This window comes from Dipodomys ordii, unplaced genomic scaffold (assembly GCF_000151885.1).
Source record: "Dipodomys ordii isolate 6190 unplaced genomic scaffold, Dord_2.0 Scaffold20, whole genome shotgun sequence".
Lineage (NCBI taxonomy): Eukaryota > Metazoa > Chordata > Mammalia > Rodentia > Heteromyidae > Dipodomys > Dipodomys ordii.
Window position 1 is genome coordinate 7,927,273 of NW_012267236.1, and position 20,488 is coordinate 7,947,760.

A 20,488-nucleotide genomic window follows, 5' to 3' on the forward strand; every position below is an offset into this window, starting at 1 on the left:
GCACCACCCTCCTCCCAGGGTGCTGGGCTCACGATTCGCACCAGGCATGGAAAAGGTGCGCGCGGGGACTCATTTCACCTCCGCCCCCAAATGGTCTCCGGTTGCGGAAGAAAAGGCAGGGTGGTGGCGAAGTCGCCTCCGAAGACCACGAGGGGAGCGGGCAGCGGAAGGAGATTCGGGTGTGGGACACAAGGGTCTTTTATTGAGGCCCCACCCCCGAGGCGGGACTCCGAGGCCGGTGCTTCGGGCGCAGGTCCTCCACCAGGCTGGCGCGGGACCGGGGCGGGCTCTCCACCGGGGGTCGGGTCAGTGCAGGCCTGGGGGGGGGGGAGCGCGCTGGGCGGGTGCTCCAAAGGAAGCCCCGTGTCCTGCCTTTCCCTGTCCACGGGTTTAGCGCTCCCGCAGACTCCGCCCGGTCCGCTAGGGAGCGGAGAACGCGGGCGGGACGGGCGGGCGCCCTTCCGAGCGCTAGGGGGCGCTCTTCGGCGGCTCCAGGCCTGGGGGACACTTGGGGGGAGGTGGGGGGGTGGCCCCCTAGGACCATCCCCGAAGGGGACGCGAGCCTCCTTCCCCCAGCCGTCCCCACCCCGAGCCTCCGGGTCACTCACTTTCTGATGCGCTCGGCCGCTCTTCCTCGAGGCCCGCGTTACCGTCGTCCCCGTCGAACGCCACCTCCTCATCCTCGTCCTCCCCGGCTGCTCCTGGGTCCAAGGAGACCCGGGTGAAGATGGGACCCCAGCTTTTCCGGAGGTCCTGCCCCCACCTCGTCTCCAGACTGGGGGTTTGGAGGCGCACGCCCCACCCTCGCGCTCTCACCGGGCCGGAAGTCAATGGTCCGCAGCATTTCGGCCACGTGCTCCACGCTCACCGAGAACTGCTCCATGCTCTCGTAGCCCGGCTCGGGCCGCCCCGCCAGCTCCACCTTCGACATGGCCCCGACCCTGCGGCGGGCGCCCAGGGAGGTTCGAGGGGGCGGCGCCCCCAGCCTCTCCCCGCGCCTCCCTCCTTTTCCCTTCCCTCCCCTTCCCGCCGGCTACTCACTTATTGATCAGTTCCTTGGCCTGCTGCAGGGAAGGAAAAGGGGGAGAGGGTTAGCGCGGGGCGCCCCATCCCCGACTCTCACCGCTGGCGGCGAGGGTGGGGTGCGGAGCCGGTGACTAGCTCGGGCCCCTGGCTCAGCCACTGTGCCCCGCTGCCCCTCTGCCCACCTGGAGGTAGAGCGCCATTTGGGGCTCCTCCATGGACTGGATGGCCGACTCCACCAGCTTGGAGGAGGCCTCCAGGTGGTCTCCATACTGGCGGATGAGGCCGCGGACACGCTGCAGCTTCTCCTCCTGCTCCCGGGCCAGCGCCTGCAGCAGCTCGCCCTTGCGCTCCTCCAGCACGGCGCACAGGGTCTCGAACCTCTGGTTTAACAACTGCTTCTGCCTGCGGCTGTTGTCCTGAAAGACCCAAAGTCAACATGCACGAAAGTGAGGCTGAGAACCCAGGGCTGCAGGAGATGGGTGTGTAACTCGCTCCCCCCACTAACTGGGATTCACAGAGAGCCAAGAAGGAAAGTGAGCTGACTGTGATCACACTGTTAGAGTTGAAGGCGCAACACGAGCCCACTCCTCCCCCATCTTGTCAGAAGCAACAAGGACAACAGAACAGGTAGCTTCCGCTTCCTGCGATCTCTATCGGTGGCCTGGTTTTGATTTGCATTCACTTCCATTTAATTCTCAAAAAGACTCAAGGAAGCAGCCACTGTATCACCAGCCTGGTTCTGTGTGTGTGTGTGTGTGTGTGTGTGTGTGTGTGTAGTGATTGGGTCTTACTAAATTGCCTGGGCTGGCCTGGAGCTTCAAAATGCCTCCACTTTCCTTATCATCACTATTTAATGTGATTAAAAACAAAACCAAATCACGGAGAAGTTAAGTAACTGGAAGAAAGTCACTGAAATAGCCCGGTAGGAGAGCTGGCTGGCATGACACACCCCACCAATTCTAGTCTCCAGGTCAGTAAACCTGTTTCCCTCTCTCTCCCGGCCCAGGCTCACCTCGATGGTCTGGCACACCTCCTCCATCTGCGTGATCACTGCTTGCACTCGGTCATTGCCCGCCACCAGCATCGCGATGCCGTCGCTGAGCTCGCTCTGCCACACACACACACACAGGGGCAGCTCTTAGCACTGGAGGATCTGGCCTGCAGCACACCCTTCTCACTCCTCAGTGAACCTAGGTGAAGACTGCCTTCCCCCCAGTGTGGGGCATCTGCAGAGATCTAGAAGGTTGGGGACCATTCAAGAAATATGGAAGAACATTCTGTGGATTGGAGATGGAGATGGAGAAAAGCCTTACACCACCAAATGTGAAAGGAGCTGATATCCTCCAAAGGTCTGCAAGATTTATTATTATTTCTATTACTATTATTATTATTTTGATTGTTGGTCATGGGGCTTGAACTCGGCCTGGGCACTGTCCCTCAGCTCTTCCGCTCAAGGCTAGCACTCTACCACTTGAGCCATAGCACTGCTTCTGGCTTTCTGGTGGTTTATTGGAGATAAGAGTCTCATGGCCTTTCCTGCCCTGACTGGCTTTGAACCGTGATCCTCAGATCTCAGCCTCTTGAGTAGCTAGGATTACAGGCATGAGCCACCATGCCTGGTTGCAAGATTTATTGTGTCTTATATACACACACCTACACTAACTAGATGTTTTATCTGTAGATTTGTGTCATCCCTCAATTTTGAAAATGTCTTAGGGATACTCTTCAGTTAATATGGCCTTGCTCCATTCTCTTCATTCTCTCATTCTGGGGATCTGATACGACTTAGATTTTACTCATCCTCAACCTTCTTCCCTCCCAGTACTGTTGCATTCTGAGGTTTTGGTTTTTGTTTTTGGCATCTGTGCTATTTCTCTCTTCAGAGGAATACATCACTTAATCCATCCACTATTTTTTTTTTAATTTTCAAAAGCTCTATTTGGGGGGCTGGAAATATGGCTTAGTGGTAGAGTGCTTGTCTAGCATGCATGAACCCCTGGATTCGATTCCTCAGTACCACATAAACAGAAAAGGCCGGAAATGGTGCTGTGGCTCAAGCTATAGAGCACTAGCCTGGCGCAAAAGAAGCTCAGGGACAGTGTCCAGGCTTTGAGTTCAAGACCCAGGACTGGCAGAAAAAAAAAAAAGCTCTATTTGGTTAAATTGATGCGGTCTGGTTTTTTTAGACATGGTCTTGCTATGTGGCTCTGGCTGTTCTTGAACTCTTTATTGTCTGAACTCAGTTACCCCAGCAGCTAGGGTTATAGTAACATCACTACGGCCAGCCATTACATAGTCATTTTTTATATTCTATGATTGTTTGGCATTTTTTTATTCTACTTTTTTCTTTGAGACAGGTTCTTGCTGAATATAATGACTAGAGATCTGAATATGTTTTGATTCCTACACAGACCTTCACCTTGGCCCCAAAGGACTGGTCTCCACAAAGGTCAGAGGTTAGAAGCACATGATGAGGGGCAGTGGGGAGTGTGGACTCCTGACCTCAGTGGTGGCGATGCTCAGATAGATACAGAGGCGGCAGAGTTGCTGAGGGTAGGGTGTGGGCTATTTATTGACCCTCATTCCCTCCAATGACCACATTACTTCCCATGTGTCAGGCAATCTGACTTTAACATTCTGTTTTGTGTAGAAAGCAGTTATATGTTACTGAGAGACCCTTGAGAATATCGAAGCCACCATACTGAAACCTTTGCTTTTATCTGTTATCCCGTTTTATGGGTATAACAGCTCTCAGAAGTAGGCACTTTCATCCTGCTTTTCCAATGAGGAAGTGAAGGTTGAGTAACTATCTCAAGGTCAAATGTAGGGCTGGTATTTCAGCCTTGATTCACTAGACCTTACAACCAAATGGAGTAAGAGGCTGGCCCCTCCCTTGCCCGGCCCCTTTCCCCCCACCACCCCCTCGCCTGATACCTTCTGGCGTTTGTAAATGGTGGGCAGTGGTGCCACTTCACAGTCCTTGTGGGCCCCAAAGACCTTGCAGAGAGAGCAGGTGGGCACTTCACAGCTCAGGCAGTAGATGTTGATCTTTTCATCCTCATGTTCCTCACACATGAGATGCTGCTCCGCTTTGGAGTGCAGTGGCCTGGAGGGGAGGGGACGGGGTGACAGAGAGTCTTGATTCTAGGAGGCAAAGATGTCCCATGACATCTTGACTGGAAGTCCTAGAGGGCCAGTGAAGTCAGGTATCTGTAGGTGACCTGTGGTCTCACTCCAGGAAGACAGGCTGAGGGCACAGCACTGACCAGCTCCCCCACCCTGGCTGGCTAGCCACAGATTCTCTCCTTTCTAAGAAGAACAGGTTTTGCTCCTGTCCATCCTGATGAGTCTCTTGGCTGAGTCCCAGACCTGCCCTGGAGAGCAGGGAGAGGCCTTCCCAGCTCACCTGGAGGATTCCTGCTTGTAAATATCAATAATGTTCTCCACTAGCAGGTTTCGCTGCAGGCCATAGACTCCATGTCGATCCAGGACAACCTCATGCCTGCAAGATGGGCAGCGGAAACGGCCGCCTGATGACACAGCAGTGGAGCCCCGGGATTGCCACAGAGGGTTCGAGGCCTGCAGGGGACAGGTGGCAGGAGAGAATGGGCCCAGAGAGGCATCAGGGATCTGGGAGGGGAGGAGGCACTAGCTCTTTTCCACAGGCCATGTGAATACTAAGCAAACGCTCCTTGAGTGGCTCTGTGCAGTCTCAGTCTGTGCAAGATAGGATCTCCAAGGGGCTCAGTGGAGAGTTTTCGAGGGAAGGCTGAGGAAAGCAAGGAATAATGGCCCCGAAGCTGGGGTCCTAATGGACCACATCTGGAAGAGCTTCTCTGTAGTCCTAGGCAGAGGCTCACAGTGCAAGTGCTGGACAGTTGTGCAGAGAGAGGAAACCTCGCTGGCTCATTCTGGGAAATGGTTTCCAGTCTTTGGAGAAAGATGCCTGGGCCCCTGCACTGCCATGGATGCTTGGTTTGTGTTTTTTTTTTTCCTCTTCTAAGTCTGTTGAGCATTTGAGTTCTGTCAAGTTAGAGTCTACAGGGCTGGGAGTGTGGCTCAGTGGTAGAGTGCTTGCCTAGCATGCATGAAGTCCTGGGTTTGATTCCTCAATACCACATAAATAGAAAAGACCAGAAATAGTGCTGTGGCTCAAGTGGTAGAGCACTAGCCTTGAGCAAAAGAGTTCAAGCCCCAGGACTGGCAAAAAAAAAAAAAATAGTGGCTCGCTTGCTTTAGCTCTGAGGTTGTGGGTGTCAGGCTGTTACCAGGCTCTAGGACAAAGTTATGAACAAAATATACCCTTGCCCTGAGAACAATGGCAGCCACACACAGGGAAAGGACTTGGAGAAGGAAGGCTTAGAGGAACATCTGTACTCCCTACTTAGAGAACCTCTCCATCCCATCCTGAAGGGAACCCTGCCACACCCCAGGCCACAGCGGTCTGGCTAAGAGCTGAATGATCATCTAATCTGGAAGAACCAACCAAGTGTTCTCTCCTGGCATCTGGACTAAGATACAGAGGCTGGCCAACCTACGCTATGTACTGCTTTGGAACTGAAGAGGGCTGTGGAGCCGAGCTAAGAGCTGACATCCCAGCCTCCCTGGAAAAGTGTAAGGATAGAAGCTAGGAACACAAAAAGCAACTTCCCAGAGAGGAGAACACAACCAGTTTGTGGAGAGAAACAGATGAAAAACTGGCAGGTTGCTTACTGTTCCCCATTGCTCACCTCTTCTTCAGTAACACAGCCCCTGAGTTTTGGCCAGGTATACAGTATAAAGGCTGCATATCCATGTCTCCCTTCCAGCTGGGTATAGCCAGGCTCCTGTCCACTGAGTTGTAGATAGAAATATTTGGTGCAATTTCTAGGAAGTCTTTTCAATGGTAGGGACATTTCCTAATTCTCTCCTTTTCTTCCTTTTGTTTCCCCCCCCCCTTTTTTTTTCTAAAGACTAGCGCTCTACCACTTCAGCCACAACTCCACTTCTGGCTTTTAGGGTGTGCTTAATTGGAGATAAACGTCTTACAGGCTTTCCCACCCTTTTTCTTCCTTTTGATGGATGGAATATAGACCAGATGACTCGAGCTGAAATAGGCACACTGAGCTATGAAGTAGTACACAGATGTTGGGAATGACATCAAAATAAAGCAAGCAGTTCCTTTATATATATATATATATATTTTTTTTTTTTTTTTGCGGGGGAGGGTCTGGTCGTGGGGCCTGAACTCTGGCCTGGGTGCTGTCCCTCAGCTCTTCAGCTCAAGGCTAGCGCTCTACCACTTGAGCCACAGCGCCACTTCCGGCTTTTTTCTTTTTGCTTATGTGGTGCTGAGGAATGGAATCCAGGGCCTCATGCATGCAAGGCAAGTGTTCTACCACTGAGCCACCTTCCCAGCCCCAAGCAGTTCCTTTAGAAGGCGGCTCTAGACTGATTCCACACACTTCATTTGTGGACAAAAGTAATTTCTTTTCAAGCCACTGTTAATTTTGTGGGGGAAGCACTGGGGAGCCCAAGGCCTTGCAAATACTAAAGAGGTGCTCTGACACTGACCTAAACCCCTAGTTCTTTACATCATTGTTATTTGGTGTTTTCTCTTCTTCCTCTTCTTCTTCTTTCTTCTGTCAGTTGTGGGGCCTGAACTCTGGGCCTGGGTGCTGTCCTTCAGCTTTTCAGCTCAAGGCTAGTGTTCTACCACTTGAGCCACAACATCACTTCCAGCTTTTTCTGCTTACGTGGTTTCTAGGAATCGAATTCAGGGCCTCATGCATGCAAGGAAAGCACTCTACCACTGAGCCACCTTCCCAGCTCTATTTGGTGTTTTCTGCCATTATGGCAGGTGCTAATCCTAACCAGCTGGAAGATCATGTACTCCTAGAGAGCAAAGAAGACAACAGTCACTGGAGAATTTGAATATTTAGACACGTTTCCTACAATTGGGGGTATGTGAAATTCTCTATATTTCAAAGGACCCTTGGTTGTGGACAGTAATAGCACCCCATCATATGTTTCATTTTTCATTTAGGGTTTTTTTTTGGGGGGGTCCGGTCGTAGGGCCTGAACTCTGGGCCTGGGTGCTGTCCCTCAGCTCTTCAGCTCAAGGCTAGCACTCTACCACTTGAGCCACAGCACCACTTCCGGATTTTTTCTTTTTGCCTATGTGGTGCTGAGGAATCGAACCCAGGGCCTCAGGCATGCAAGGCAAGTGCTCTACCACTGAGCCACCTTCCCAGCCCAGGGGTTTTTGTTTTGTTAATACAGAGTCTTGTCCTGTAGCTCAGGCTGGTTTGGAACTTACAAACCTCCTGCCCTCAGACTCTGGAGTGCTGAGATTACAGGTGTGTACCACCACAGCTGGCTTCGAGAGTTGAGGGTCCTGTTGCATTCTCCAATGGCAAAGCTTGTAGGTAAGGCAGGAATGTGGCCCACGGTGGAATGCGGCAGCCTAACTTGAGGAAAGCAACTGGTATTTGCTATAAATAGCACATCTTCCTTGGGATTTCTTGAGAACCATAAGAAATGAACACTGGTGCCCATAATAAAGCTGGACCAGATGGACCAGATTGTCCAAGGCTAGGCCTGTGCATCTGTCCCTCTCAGACTTCCTTTTAGGATTATAGGGACACTGTTGTATTTAGGGAAAGTATTAAAGGGTGCCACCACAGGCTGTGGTCCGCTGCATACAATTCCCTATCAATATTTAGAATCAAAGTAGGTAAGAAGGGGCTGAGAGAATGCTAAATCTGAGAGCTCCCAGTCAAATTTTACTCTTTGCCTCTTTCCAGAGCTCTATCAGTCCCTCTACTCTCTGTCTCCCTGAGGAAGATAACTACAGGGGCACTCTGAAAAATTCAACCAGGACCTGTTTTGTATCAAGCCCAAGTGCTGTGAGCTTCTGGGACATTATTATATTATTATATGTTACGTGATTATTATCTTGAGAGCTTCAGGTAAAGATGGTGAAGAGGATAAATATTTGCTTCTAACTTAGAACCCCTCCCCCATCCATACAATATGACAATGACAAACATCTAGTGAGCACTTACTTTAGGTCAGATTTGTTCTGCTTTCTTTCACTTATTTATCTTGTGTCAGTACTCAGTATTGGACCCAAGGACTTCATACATGCCGTCCGTACTCTGCCACTTGAACCACACACCGAGTCCTTCTGTTTGTATCTTGCTTTTGAGATAGATGGGACATAGCAACATCGTTTGGATTCCCTCACACTCCAGATCTTCCTGCTGATGTGGCTGAGATTACAGGTGTGTAACCCCACATCTGGCCCAAGTCTTTTTTTTTTTTTTTTGGTTGGTCGTGGGGCTTGAACTCTGGGCTTGGGCACTGTCCCTGTGCTCTTCAGCTCAAGGCGAGCGTTCTACCTCTTGAGCCACAGCGGCACTTCTGGTTTTCTAGTGGTTTATTGGATATAAGAGTCTCATGGACTTTCCTGCCCAGGCTGGCTTTGAACCACAATCCTCAGATCTCAGCCTCCTGAGTAGCTAGGATTACAGGCGTGAGCCACCATCACCTGGCTCCCAGTCTTTTATTTGTATGAATGAATACAAATATTCCTCATCTCAACCTTGTGAAGTAGGTACTACTAATATCCCCATCTCAAAGATGAAAAAGCTGTGGAATATGTTCATCAGCTAACAGAGGAAAAAGCTGATGTCTAGTGCTGGGAAGGTGGCTCAGTGGTAGAGCGCGTGCCTTGCATGCCTGAGGCCCTGGGTTTGATTCCTCAGCACCACATAAGCAAAAAGAAAAAAAAGCCGGAAGTGGAGCTGTGGCTCAAGTGGTAGAGTGCTAGCCTTGAGCTGAAGAGCTGAGGGACAGCGCCCAGGCCCAGAGTTCAGGCCCCGCAACCGGACCCCCCCAAAAAAAAAGCTGATGTCTGAATTCAGGAGTTCTGCCTCCAGTCTGCCACAATAGATATTATCCCACATGGTCAGATTCAAGAAGATTTAGGCCAGCTGAAAGATGCAGGGATTCTCAGGCAGAGATGGATTTTTTATAAGGAAAAAAACATCATAGGGCTGTGAATGTGGCTTAGTGGTAGCATGCTTGCCTAGCATGAATGAAGCCCTGGGTTCAATTCCTCAGTAGCACATACACAGAAAAAGCTAGAAGTGGTGCTGTTGCTCAAGTAGTAGAGTGCTAGCCTGAAGCAAAAAGAAGCTCAAGGCCAGTGCCCGCGCCCTGAGTTCAAGCCCCAGGAATGGCCAAAAAAACATCATAAGGACCAAATCTTTTACAGAGGAAAGAACTAGCACAATATGAAAATCAGCTAAACAACTGTAGATTTATTTAAGATAAATAAAAGATCACCCCAAATCAAACCCTCATGTCTCATAGGGCACTAGTAGGGCTCCAACTTCTTTTTTTAAAAAAATATAATCCTATTGTTATTGTTAAGGTGTTGTACAGAGTGGTTATCATGTCTTGAATCAAGTAATGAGTACATTTCTTTTCTTTTCTTTTTTGGCAATGTCACCCCTTTCCCTTGTTTTCCCCTCAGTTTCCCCTCTCATCCCTGCCCACAAGTTATATAGTTCATTTTTCACATAGTGTATACTGACTAGCATGATTGCATTTGTTTACCCTTCCTCCCTCCCTTTCTACAGAGGGCCCCTATTTCAAGCAGAAGGACCCACTTATCTGTGACAAGGAGAGGAACTAGCACAAATCTCTTGGAAGACCCTCTCCCATTGCAAGAGGTATCTGTATACGTAATTCACTGGATTCCATGTGGAAAATATTCTGAGATGACATAACCAAATTGGTCCTGCCTCAACTGCTAGTTAGTTCAGGTCCTACCTGCATCCAGCCAGCCAGCTCTCATTGAGTTCATAAGATTACAGGTTTGAGCCACTAACGTGTTGCTGAAAAAAAACTTAAAAAAAAAAAAATGCAATGCTCAGACCTGACCCAAACAAAAGGGGGCGCTAGAGTGCCATAATAAAAACAGGCCAAGGAGAAAACACTGCTAGGAGATTCAAGGGGAAAAAACAAACTGTATTTATCCAAACAACTTAAGAAGATACAACTTGAAGTCAGAGTAGAAAGTGTGTTAAAAAGAGCTTCAGGCTCTTGGATTTAAAACAGGAGTCTCTGGAGGAAGCTGGAAGGGTGAGTTTTATCATAGAAGACTTGGAAGCCAAGGATGATGCTAGAATAATCAAGAGTGATTTTATAAAGTTGGGTGTTGGTCTGGTGTAGGGGGGCGGCGGCGGCGGCGACAGTGGCAGTGGGTGCTGTGTCTGAGTGAATAAAGTCGCTGATGGGGCAGCATGGCTTGGCTTAGGACTGCCTGCCCCTCCCCCCAGGGCATAGAGATGATTATATATAAAGTCTTGAAATTTGGTGTCTTGGGGGGAGAGGGGTGCACCACCACCTGCCCCTGGGGGATCTTTTTTTATTTTTCTGAAAATCACTCTTGGGACTGCCATTCTCACTGCTGGGGGCAAATGCCCCGACCCCAGCATCACCCCTGCTGCTGCTGGGCAGGGGAAGGGGGGGGAGGCACCTGCCTGTAATTATTTAACAGGATTCGATTTAAAAAATAAAGCTGGGTGCTGTGAACACACGCCCGTGCTCTCAGCTACTCACAGGCTGAGATCTGAGGGTTGCAGTAGGAAGCCAGGCTGGGCAGGAAAGTAGTGAGACTCTTGTCTTCAATTAAATCACAGAAAAAGCTGCAAGTGGCGCTGTGGCTCAAGTGACAGGGTGCTAATCTTGAGCAAGTTACTCAGACAGTGCCCAGGCCCAGAGTTTAAGCCTCAAGACTGGCAAAATAAAGAAGGGGGTGGGGGGGAAGGAGGGGGAAGCTGTTTCCTAAGGCTGGGTGTTGGTGGCTCACGCCTGTAATCCTAGCCACTCAGGAGGCTGAGATCTGAGGATCCCGATTCAAAGCCAGCTTGGGCAGGAAACTCCATGAGACTCTTATCTCCAATAAACCACTCAGAAAACTGGAAGTGTCGAGGTGGCTCAAGTGGTAGAGCGCTAGCCTTGAGCTGAAGAGCTGAGGGACAGTGCCCAGGCCCAGAGTTCAGGCCCCATGACCGGACCCCCCAAAAAAAAAACCACTTTTTTTTTTTGTACCAGTCATGGGGCTTGAACTCAGGACCTGGGCGATGACTCTGAGTCCTTTCACTCAAGGCTGGTGCGCTACCACTTGAGCCACAGCACTACTTCTGGCTTTTTCTGTTTATGTAGTACTGAGGAATTGAACCCAGGGCTTCTTGCATTCTAGGCAAGCACTCTACCACTAAGCCACATTCCAGCCCCTAAAACACTCATTTAATCTGAAGATGTGTACGTGAAGAGATGAAATGGCCTCTTGCTTTATATCTAGTGGCAAGTTACCAAAGAAAGAAGAGGAAGCCAGGCACCAGTGGGTTATGCCTATAGTCCTTGCTGCTTAGGAGGCTGAGAAGGGAGGATTACAGTTCAAGGCCAACCCAAGCAGGAAGTGAACAGAAAGCAAGAGGGAAGAAAGCACTAAAGGATACCCTAAAACAAAGCTGAAGGTAGCCAGGCACCGGTGGCTCACGCCTGTAATCCTAGCTACTCAGGAGGCTGAGATCTGAGAATCACGGTTCAAAGCCAGCCCAAGCAGGAAAGTCCATGAGCTTCTTATCTCCAATCAACCACTAGAAAACCGAAGTGGCACTGTGGCTCAAGCAGTAGAGTGCTCACCTTGAGCTGAAGAGCGCAGGGACAGTGCCCAAGTCCAGAGTTCAAGCCCCAGGACCGACGGGAAAAAAAAATCGGCATGTATGGCTCAGCAGTGTATCAGCCTAATAAATGCAAGGCCTTACTTCCAACTCTAGTACTGCCAAAAGAAAAGAAAGGAAAGGCGATGGGCGGAGAAGCCACGAATGCTAAATCTCCGTGGTGATATTCGTTCCCATGAAAACAAGCTTCTTCCCAAACAGGAAAGATCTTGAATCCTATGACTAAGTTATCACAAGGAGCCCCTTGGTTCTACAGGAGTGCTGCACGACAGGCCAGAGAAGTCTGGCATTTGAGGCAGCGGGGACGCAGCTGGAAACAAGTGTAGGTTTTTTGCTGGCCTTTTTGTCCTGGATGTTACAGGTCCCAACAAGGGATAGGCAACTACAGGGCTTGAGGTGGACTCATTCTGTAAAGCTTAGACCTGCCTAGCAAGCACGAAGCTCTGAGTTCAAACCCACTACCTCAGAGAAGGAGAGGGAAAGGGAGAGAGAAAGGGAGAAGGAGAAAAGAGAACTGGAACTGGCTGGGGAGAAACCAAGGCCCTCTCTTTCCTGGATTCTTTCACTGAAGCACTTCTTGCTCCAGAGTCCCCTGTAAGTCCCCGCCCTGTCTGTGAGAAGCTATTCCCGAGAAGTTGCTCCTAAGCAACCTCCTTCCAGCACTTTCTATGCAATACCAACAGGTTGTAGCTCAGACAAAAGTGCCCACAGAAAAGCGGGGGCAGGTATAAAAATAAACGGAAGGCTGGCTTTAAAGTAGTTTAGACGTGGAGAGTTTACAAATACAGAAACACATGGGAAGATGTTTGTGTCAAATTCCCACACCAACAGCTTTGCTCTACTCAAAATCCTTGTTGGTTGAGTGGGTGCAAGTGTAGGAAAAGAGGAGGGAGAAATTGGGGCGGGGGTGGGGGGTTTAATGTCATACTTTTTTTCTGTTTCAGTTCAGGGAAAAAGAAAGGCGTTATCACTCTGAAGAGAATTATAGGTGGAATGGAGCTGAGGCTCAAATGGTGAAGTGCTAGCCTTGAAATGCTACGGGACAACACCCAGGCCCTGAGTTCAAGTCCTTGAATCAGCACACAAACACACACACAAAATCCTAAGAGAATAAAAAGAATTATAATGACAAGTGTGTTTTATATATATATATAGATAGATATATAGATATATATATATGGGGAAGAGAGCTTGGAGATAATATGCAAAAATGAAAAAAAAAAACAAAGTGTTGGGTGAGCAGGGATTATGGGTACTTTCCTTCCAAACCCTTAATCCTGCTCTACGTTTTCAATTAACCTTTGACTTTTCCAACCTGGTTTCCTGGTTGTCCAGTTAACCTGAGCTTATCAACACAGCCTCCCCCCACCAGGTGTTTTCTGTCTCTCTCTGTCTCTCTCTAATTCAGGGCCTAGAACTCTCAGCTATTTTGCTCAAGACTCTACCACTTGAACCACAGCTCCACTCCAATTTCTTTCTCTTTCTTTCTCTTTCTTTTCTCTCGCTTTCTTTCTTTTCTTTCTTTTGTTGTTGTCATGGGGCTTGAACTCTGGGCTAGGGTGCTGTCCCTCAGCTCTTCAGCTCAAGGCTAGGGCTCTACCACTTGAGCCAACGTGCCACTTCCAGCTTTTTCTGCTTATGTGGTGCTGAGGAACCAAACCCAGGGCCTACATGCAAGGCAAGCTTTCTACCACTGAGCCACTTTCCCAATTTCCCCCTTGCCTCCCTCGCCCCCCCCCTCTACAATTTATTACTGGTTATTTGGAGACAAGAATCTCACAGACTTCTCTGTTTTTGTTTTGTTTTTTGGGTCCGGTCGTGGGGCCTGGACTCTGGGCCTAGGCACTGACCTTCAGCTCTTCAGCTCAAGGCTAGCGCTCTACCACTTAAGTCACAGCGCCACTTCCGGGTTTTTTCTTTTTGCTTATGTGGTGCTGAGGAATCGAACCCAGGGCTTCAGGCATGCAAGGCAAGCGCTCTACCACTGAGCCACCTTCCCAGCCCTCACAGACTTTTCTGATCAGCAGGCTTCAAGCCAAAATCCTCAGCTCTCAGCCTCTTGAGTAGCTAGGATTACAGGTGTGAGCCACCAGTGTGTGGTGCAAACTCTCTCTCTCTCTCTCTCTCTCTCTCTCTCTCTCTCTCTCTCTCTCGGTGGGGAATCGCAGACCTAGAAGACAAACTTGCTATCTGATGCTTGCTTTCACTCATTGTCTGGCACTCTACCACCTGAGCCATGCCTCCAACCCTGTCACAGGTTTTCTTTCATTGTCTACTGTGGCAATTTTTTAAAAACAGAAGACATTGGAAACATTGGAAATGTCTAAGTGTTTTAGAGGATGGATTTAGAGGATTGTACACTGGCCATAACAAGGAGTCAGTATGCAGATATTTAAAACAGAAGTCACAGAGCTCAATGTGTGATATAGAACAATCACAAGAGACTTCCAAAGTCAGTCAACAAAGACAATTAGTCTACTGTGGGCTCCGCGTGTCAACGCATTCAAGCATGCCCAAGTGCAAGGAAACTTGTTTCTGTCTGTTGAAGGAAACTGAGGGTCTGAAGTCAGTGGTAGATGACTTTTCTGTGACATAAACTCCTAGGGTGTTTGAAAAAAGTGTACATGTGAAAATTTAAATGCTGGTGTCACTTTCATAACTGTTAACTTTCTAGGCAATGTTCTAAAGGTTCTCTTCCTAAGTGGTTTGAAGATGGAAGAACTGAAAGTTCTATTCTTGTCGCCATACTTAGAAAACACACAATCTGATTATGCCTGGAGTTGTCAAAATGTGGAGGCAATGTGTGAAAAACTAAATATGCTCATCTCTCAGACAGGGAGCTACTGGGCTCTGCTGAGCTGGATAACTGGGTCGGCCACCCCCAGACCCCCAAATAAAGCAGCAAGGGAATGAGCTGTTCATTGTGCTCTCTGCAGAGAGCCTGGCGCGCCTCACTTTCAAAGATGCACATGGACAGACTCACAAAATGTGTGTGTGTGTCTGCAGCCCTTGCTAGAGAGCCCTTGCTCTCTACCATTCCAGCCATACCTCTGGCCCACTTGCTTGTTTTGAGATGGGGTCTCATAGTTGGGGATCTCAAACTTGTGAGCTTAACTGATCGTCCTGTCTTAAACCTCCTGAGGATTACAGGTGTTCACTACTGTGTCTGGCTCTTGCACAGAGTTTGGCCCCAACTTTTTGTAGGTCTCTCTGGGCCAGATCAGTATTCAAAAGCATCTTGAAACCTAAACAGTAGACAGGGATATGGAAGACAGCCTAGAGCAAAGGAGGGTGCTAAGGCTTCATCTAGGCTCTGTGTACATACAGCGTCTTCCCAGGACACTCTGCACATGACATTATGTGGCTTGCACTCTAACACTCTGGCTGGTTTTTGCAGGATATGTTACCTTAGCTTTCCAGACTTTGCTTTGACTTCACACATTTCAGACACATGAGAGGGAGTCTCCATCTAATCTGCCACTCCCTCCCAGAAATCTCAGCCAGAAAGATGTTATTTAGTCCAAAGGAAAAGCCAAAGTACTGGGCAACATGTAGTCTTTTTTTTTTTTTTTTTTGTCAGTCGTGGGGCTTGAACTCTGGGCCTGGGCACTGTCCCTCAGCTCTTCAGCTCAAGGCGAGCGCTCTACCACTTGAACTACAGCGCCACTTCTGGTTTTCTGGTGGTTTACTGGAGATAGGAGTCTCACGGTCTCTCCTGCCCGTGCTGGCTTTGAACCTCGATCCTCAGATCTCAGCCTCCTGAGTAGCTAGGATTACAGGCGTGAGCCAAAAAAGCAACTACAGCGCCCGGCTTGTAGTCTTTTTTTGTTTGTTTTTTGTTGGTCATGGGGCCTGAACTCTGGGCCTGGACGCTGTCCTTCAGCTCTTCAGCTCAAGGCTAGCGCCCTACCACTTGAGCCACAGCACCACTTCCAGCTTTTTTCTGCTTATGTGGTGCTGAGGAATTGAACCCAGAGCCTCATGCATGTGAGATAAGCACTCTACCACTGAGCCACCTTCCCAGCCCAACATTTGGTCTCTTACACTGGACTTGAAGCCTGGGATGGCAGGAGATGACAGTCTAGGCCTGCAGAGGGAAATCAAGGGACTCTTAAGCTAAACAATGGCAGAGTCGGACACTGAAGAAAAGCAGGTAAGAAGGGGCATTGGCAGGAGGATGTCTAGAGAGGGCTCACAGTGTTGGGCACTCAATACCAGTGGTAAATAGAAGACCAGTGAGGGCTGGGTCAAGGGCACAGGGTAGAATGGCCTGACTCAGCTAACCTAATCCCCCCACACACACACACAACCACACTACCCCAAGGACAAAGGAGGAGAAGCATTTTCTCAGTTAAAAATCACTGTGTCTGGTGATCACACCTGTAATCCTAGCTACTCAGGAGGCTGAGATCTGAGGATCACAGTTTGAAGCCAGCCCAGGCAGAAAAATCCCTGTGAGACTCTTATCTCCAATTAACTGCTCAAAAACTTGGAAGTGGCACTATGGCTCAAAGTGATAGAGTGCTAGCATTCAGCAAAAGAGCTCAGGGACAATACATAGGCCCTGGGTTCAAGCCCCACAGCTACCACCATCACTAACAAATCACTTGTTGTCCTGAAGGGTAAGGATACAGCTGATGGAGGAGCATGTGCTTAGCATGTGCAAGGTCCTGAATTCAATCCTGAACACAAAGGAGAGAGAGGAGCAAGGGAGCAGTAACAAGGTTTACAAAAGCAACAACAAAGGGGGATGGAGGTGTGGCTCAAGCAGTAGAGCACTTGCCTAGCAGGTGTGAGGCCTTGAGTTCAAATCCTATACCATCAGAAGAAAAAAGAGGAGGAGGGCTGGGAAGGTGGCTCATGGTAGAGTGCTAGCCTAGCATGCATGAAGGCCTGAGTTCAATCCTCCGTACCACATACACAGAAAAAGCCAGAAATGGCGCTATGGCTCAAGTAGTAGAGTGCTAGCCTCAAGCAAAAGAGCCTCAGGGACAGTGTCCAGGCTGCAAGTTCAAGCCCCAGGACTGGCACACACACACACACACACACACACAAAGAAGAAAAGAAAGAAAAGAAAAAGGAAAATGAGGAGGAGAAAAAGAAAGCATTTGTGCTCAGCCCATTTCCTTATAATTTTTGGTACAGATGAGTAAAAATATGTTAATTCTTCTTTTTATGTGTGTGGTGGCTCTGGGGCTTGTATCTCAGAGTCTCATATTTTACTTGCTCATGGCTGGTGCTCTACCACTTAAGCCACGCCTCAAGCCAGCTTTTTGCTGGCTAATTGGAGATAGCGTCTCAGACTTTTCTGCCTGAGCTGTCTTCAAACCATGAGCCTCAGATCTCAGCTAGGATTACAGGGGCGAGCCATGGCTCTCCGGCTTGCTTTTTCACTTTTATAATCACTGGCCAAGATAGTATCTGTGACTTTACATAGCGATGTTCAGCCCTGTGACTGTAATAAACCCAAGCTGGCTATACTTCTGGGAAGTACAATCCCATCTCTGTGTTCTGTCTCCTGCCAAGTGACCTCAGCTCTTTTTAGCCTGTAGGCCTCTTTACAGACTCTGGGAGCCACAGGTGTGAAGTGAAATTGAGGAGAATGTTCCTAGTCCATTATATCCAACTCTACCCCCACACCTCCAAAAAAAAAAAAGGATGCCTTGAACTTTACCTTAAATAGCTCCGCTATCCTGACAGACTTACAGCATTTATTGTTATTTCAGTATTTCACTTATCTCTTCTGTACACTTTCCCCAAAGATCTCCAAGTATGGAACCAAACGGTCCACGTCATCTAGCACAGCCCCCTTCAGGGCCCGCTGCGGGAGCACCCTCTCCTAGTTGCTGCCAGGCCTCTTTGGAGGCCCCTAGCTGCTGTGGGCACAGGCAGTGTCTGGCTGGACTCAGGACAGCTGCTGACTCATGCTTACTCTGGGATGCTAGGAGCCCAGCTCTCCTGCTCCTCAGCCTCGCCCCGACCCCTGGCCACCATCGGCGCGCTTGCCCCAGGCCCACCTGGAAGACGTCGTTTGCGCACTTGCGGCACAGGTTGTGCTGGCAGGGCAGGATCACCACGGGCTTGGAGAACATCTCCAGGCAGATGGGGCAGATGAGCTGCTTCTCCAGGTTGTCCATGCTGTGCGCATCCCCGAGCAGCGGCTTGAAACCCACGGCGAAGTTCATCCCGCTCGGCCTGGCCGCGCTCAGCGCTGCTGCGCCCGGCCTGCTCCGCTCCAGCCCGCCCGCCCCGGTGCTCAGTCCCCTTCTGCGCCTCCCTCTCCAAATGCGCCGCTCTCGCTCCTGTCCCCCTCTGTCAGCAGCCTCACCCCGTCCCTCCAGACAGACTCAGCAAGGACTGTCCGCTGCACGTGCAGCCGAGCCCCCTCCCGGTGAAATCCTCCTTTCCCCCCAAGCCGCTCTCCCATTCACTCCGGGCCCGCACTGTTTGTCCCTGGCGCCCCAGAGAGGAGATTTAATCTTACCACGGGGGTGGGGAGGCCAGGGACCTCTGTGTGACATTCCAGCTCCCGATTTAGCTCGCGTAAGGAGAGCCACAGCTGTCACTGCGTGAGTGACCCTGACTCACTGGAGAATGGGCGACTGTTGAGCAAGCGCAGGGCGAGGGCGCCGCGCTGGAGGCTGGGCCTCTCCCTCACCCAGGGGCTGACTGTCTCTAAATCCAACCTGGCCTTCCGGGTGGGAAGAAACCCGGCCAGACCTGTGGATGGTCAGTAGCAATGTTCTGCAAAGGCTCAGCCTTCTTCCTCAAGACGCTGTGATTCAGAAGAGACTAGGGCGGAAGTCTCTTTTCCTGCATGTCTGTCCTGTGTGTTTGGTCCTGCCCAGCCCTTTATATGTCACCCTAGGTCAGCAGGTGGAGAGGTCAGAGAGGCTGAGGCGAGGCGGGTGGTGCGGGGCCTACACCAGGCTATGAGCTTTCTGAGAAAGTAAGCCATTTTGTCCCAAGAGCATAGCAGCAAGGCTACTCTACGGACTTCAACATTGTTTGGAAATTGGGAGAAGCTGAGCTGGGCAGAAAGATTTGACTGCCAGGGACCTATTTTGGGCAGCAGGGCATCAGTCTCTGAGGAAATCTCAGAGCACTGAGGCTACCATCACCAGTTTCTGGGAAGCTATGACCACAGCTGTCCAGCTGTCCTGGACTCTATCCTCCATGTCCCCCCCCCAACCATACACAGTTGGCCTTTTAATCTACCCCAGGCACAACTGGTTGTTTGGGGGCCCATCATACACACTGGGACTAAACAAAAGCTTTTATGACTGCCATTGCTTAGCCCTTTTCCCAGTGAGGGGAGAGAAGTCTGAGACATCTCTAGGTCCTGACCCCACACAGACAAGGAAGAAACGGTATGGAGAGGAGGTCAAACAAACGGTCAGCACAAAGAGACAAAAGTCAGGAGCGAGTCTGTAACACACAATCCTTCCTTATTACCTGTCATGCCCTGATTTTAAGAACAAGATTTTGTGATGTTCAGCCTGCAAGAGTGTGGTAAAGGCAGAGGCAGCAGGCGCTATGTGTGAACCACAGCTGGCCCACAGGTGATAAGGGGTGCTGGGGAGAGACTGCGACGGATGAATGGGCCACCTGTAAACCTCAAATGCCTTCATACATTTCTGGGCACGGACGAGCCCCAAGGCCCATGGTGTAGGCACCGGAAGTGAGACTGGCCTCAAAAGAAGCATTGGCATAGGAATGAGGTGCCAGTGGGCGGTCTCGACACAGTCACAATGAAAGAGGACTGGGCGCCGCATCCGCTTCCGGGACAGAATCCACCTTGCTCAGTTATTCGGATCCTGACAGAGATATCACGAGTGGCTCCAATGCCAAGGTCCACACAGGAAAAAGCATCCAGGGAAAGTCTCACACCGCTGCCTGAGATCTCATAACAGGTATGGATGGAGGGCTGCTTTCCCTGTAGATTAAAGTGGGCTAAAAGAAAGTCATTGGAAGACCCCCATATTGGGGGTCGGAGGCACCACTGAGGCAGAGATGGTATCCTTGCTAAGATGGATATCACCGATGTTTCTGAAGTAGGGATCCTTTTTTTCTTGGTCTTGTTTTAAAAGTAAGGATCCTTATAAGAAGAGGAGGCAAATCAAGGTGTCAGTACAGCGCTCCCTGCTTCTCTCTTCAATGTGTCCAGCAGACTAGTCGAACAGCAGCGGGCACCCTCACGGGGCCAGCACCTAATGGCAGAAACAGCTGTCACCTTATTAACCAGGAAGAATAAGCCCCTAGAATTGAAAGCAAACCCCCTCCGTGTAAGGATGTAAGCCACTAGAGTCCATAGTACAAGAATGTAAACCTTTTGCAGATGACTACCTGAAGTTAGTTGATAGGCTTTTTCCATTCATCACTGCTGCTCCTGAGTTTACATACCTCACTTTGCTTTGTATGTCATTAGTAATCGTTGCTATCATTATTTCTTCTAAAATTTCTGGTTTTCCCTGTGATGGAATTATGCATGTTTACTTACATATATAAACATTTAGTAATCTTTTTTTTTTTTTGTCGGTCGTGGGGCTTGAACTCTGGGCCTGGGCGCTGTCCCTCAGCTCTTCAGCTCAAGGCAAGCGCTCTACCACTTGAGCTACAGCGCCACTTCCGGGTTTCTGGTGGTTTATTGGAGATAGGAGTCTCACGGTCTCTCCTGCCCGGGCTGGCTTTGAACCGCGGTCCTCAGATCTCAGCCTCCTGAG

General features: G+C 49.8%; 2 protein-coding genes across 2 annotated transcripts in view; both read right to left on the reverse strand.

The window, feature by feature from the left end:
- Positions 1–256: 256 nt before the first annotated feature.
- Trim54 (tripartite motif containing 54) lies at positions 257–18,068 on the reverse strand. The gene is made up of 9 exons (XM_013013616.1): positions 17,783–18,068; positions 4,433–4,605; positions 3,961–4,132; positions 2,039–2,134; positions 1,209–1,442; positions 1,042–1,064; positions 817–941; positions 609–701; positions 257–317 (listed from the first exon to the last, which is right to left on the reverse strand). Exons 1-9 carry the CDS (start codon positions 17,948–17,950, stop codon positions 307–309), a joined length of 1,095 nt encoding a protein of 364 aa, XP_012869070.1. The 5' UTR covers positions 17,951–18,068; the 3' UTR covers positions 257–306.
- A 1,892-nt stretch (positions 18,069–19,960) lies between these two features.
- The window catches only part of Dnajc5g (DnaJ (Hsp40) homolog, subfamily C, member 5 gamma), a 3,485-nt gene continuing 2,957 nt past the window's right edge, over positions 19,961–20,488 (reverse strand). Inside the window, 1 exon segment of the mRNA XM_013013533.1 lies at positions 19,961–19,975. Within this exon segment, the coding sequence (XP_012868987.1) occupies positions 19,961–19,975 (15 nt within the window).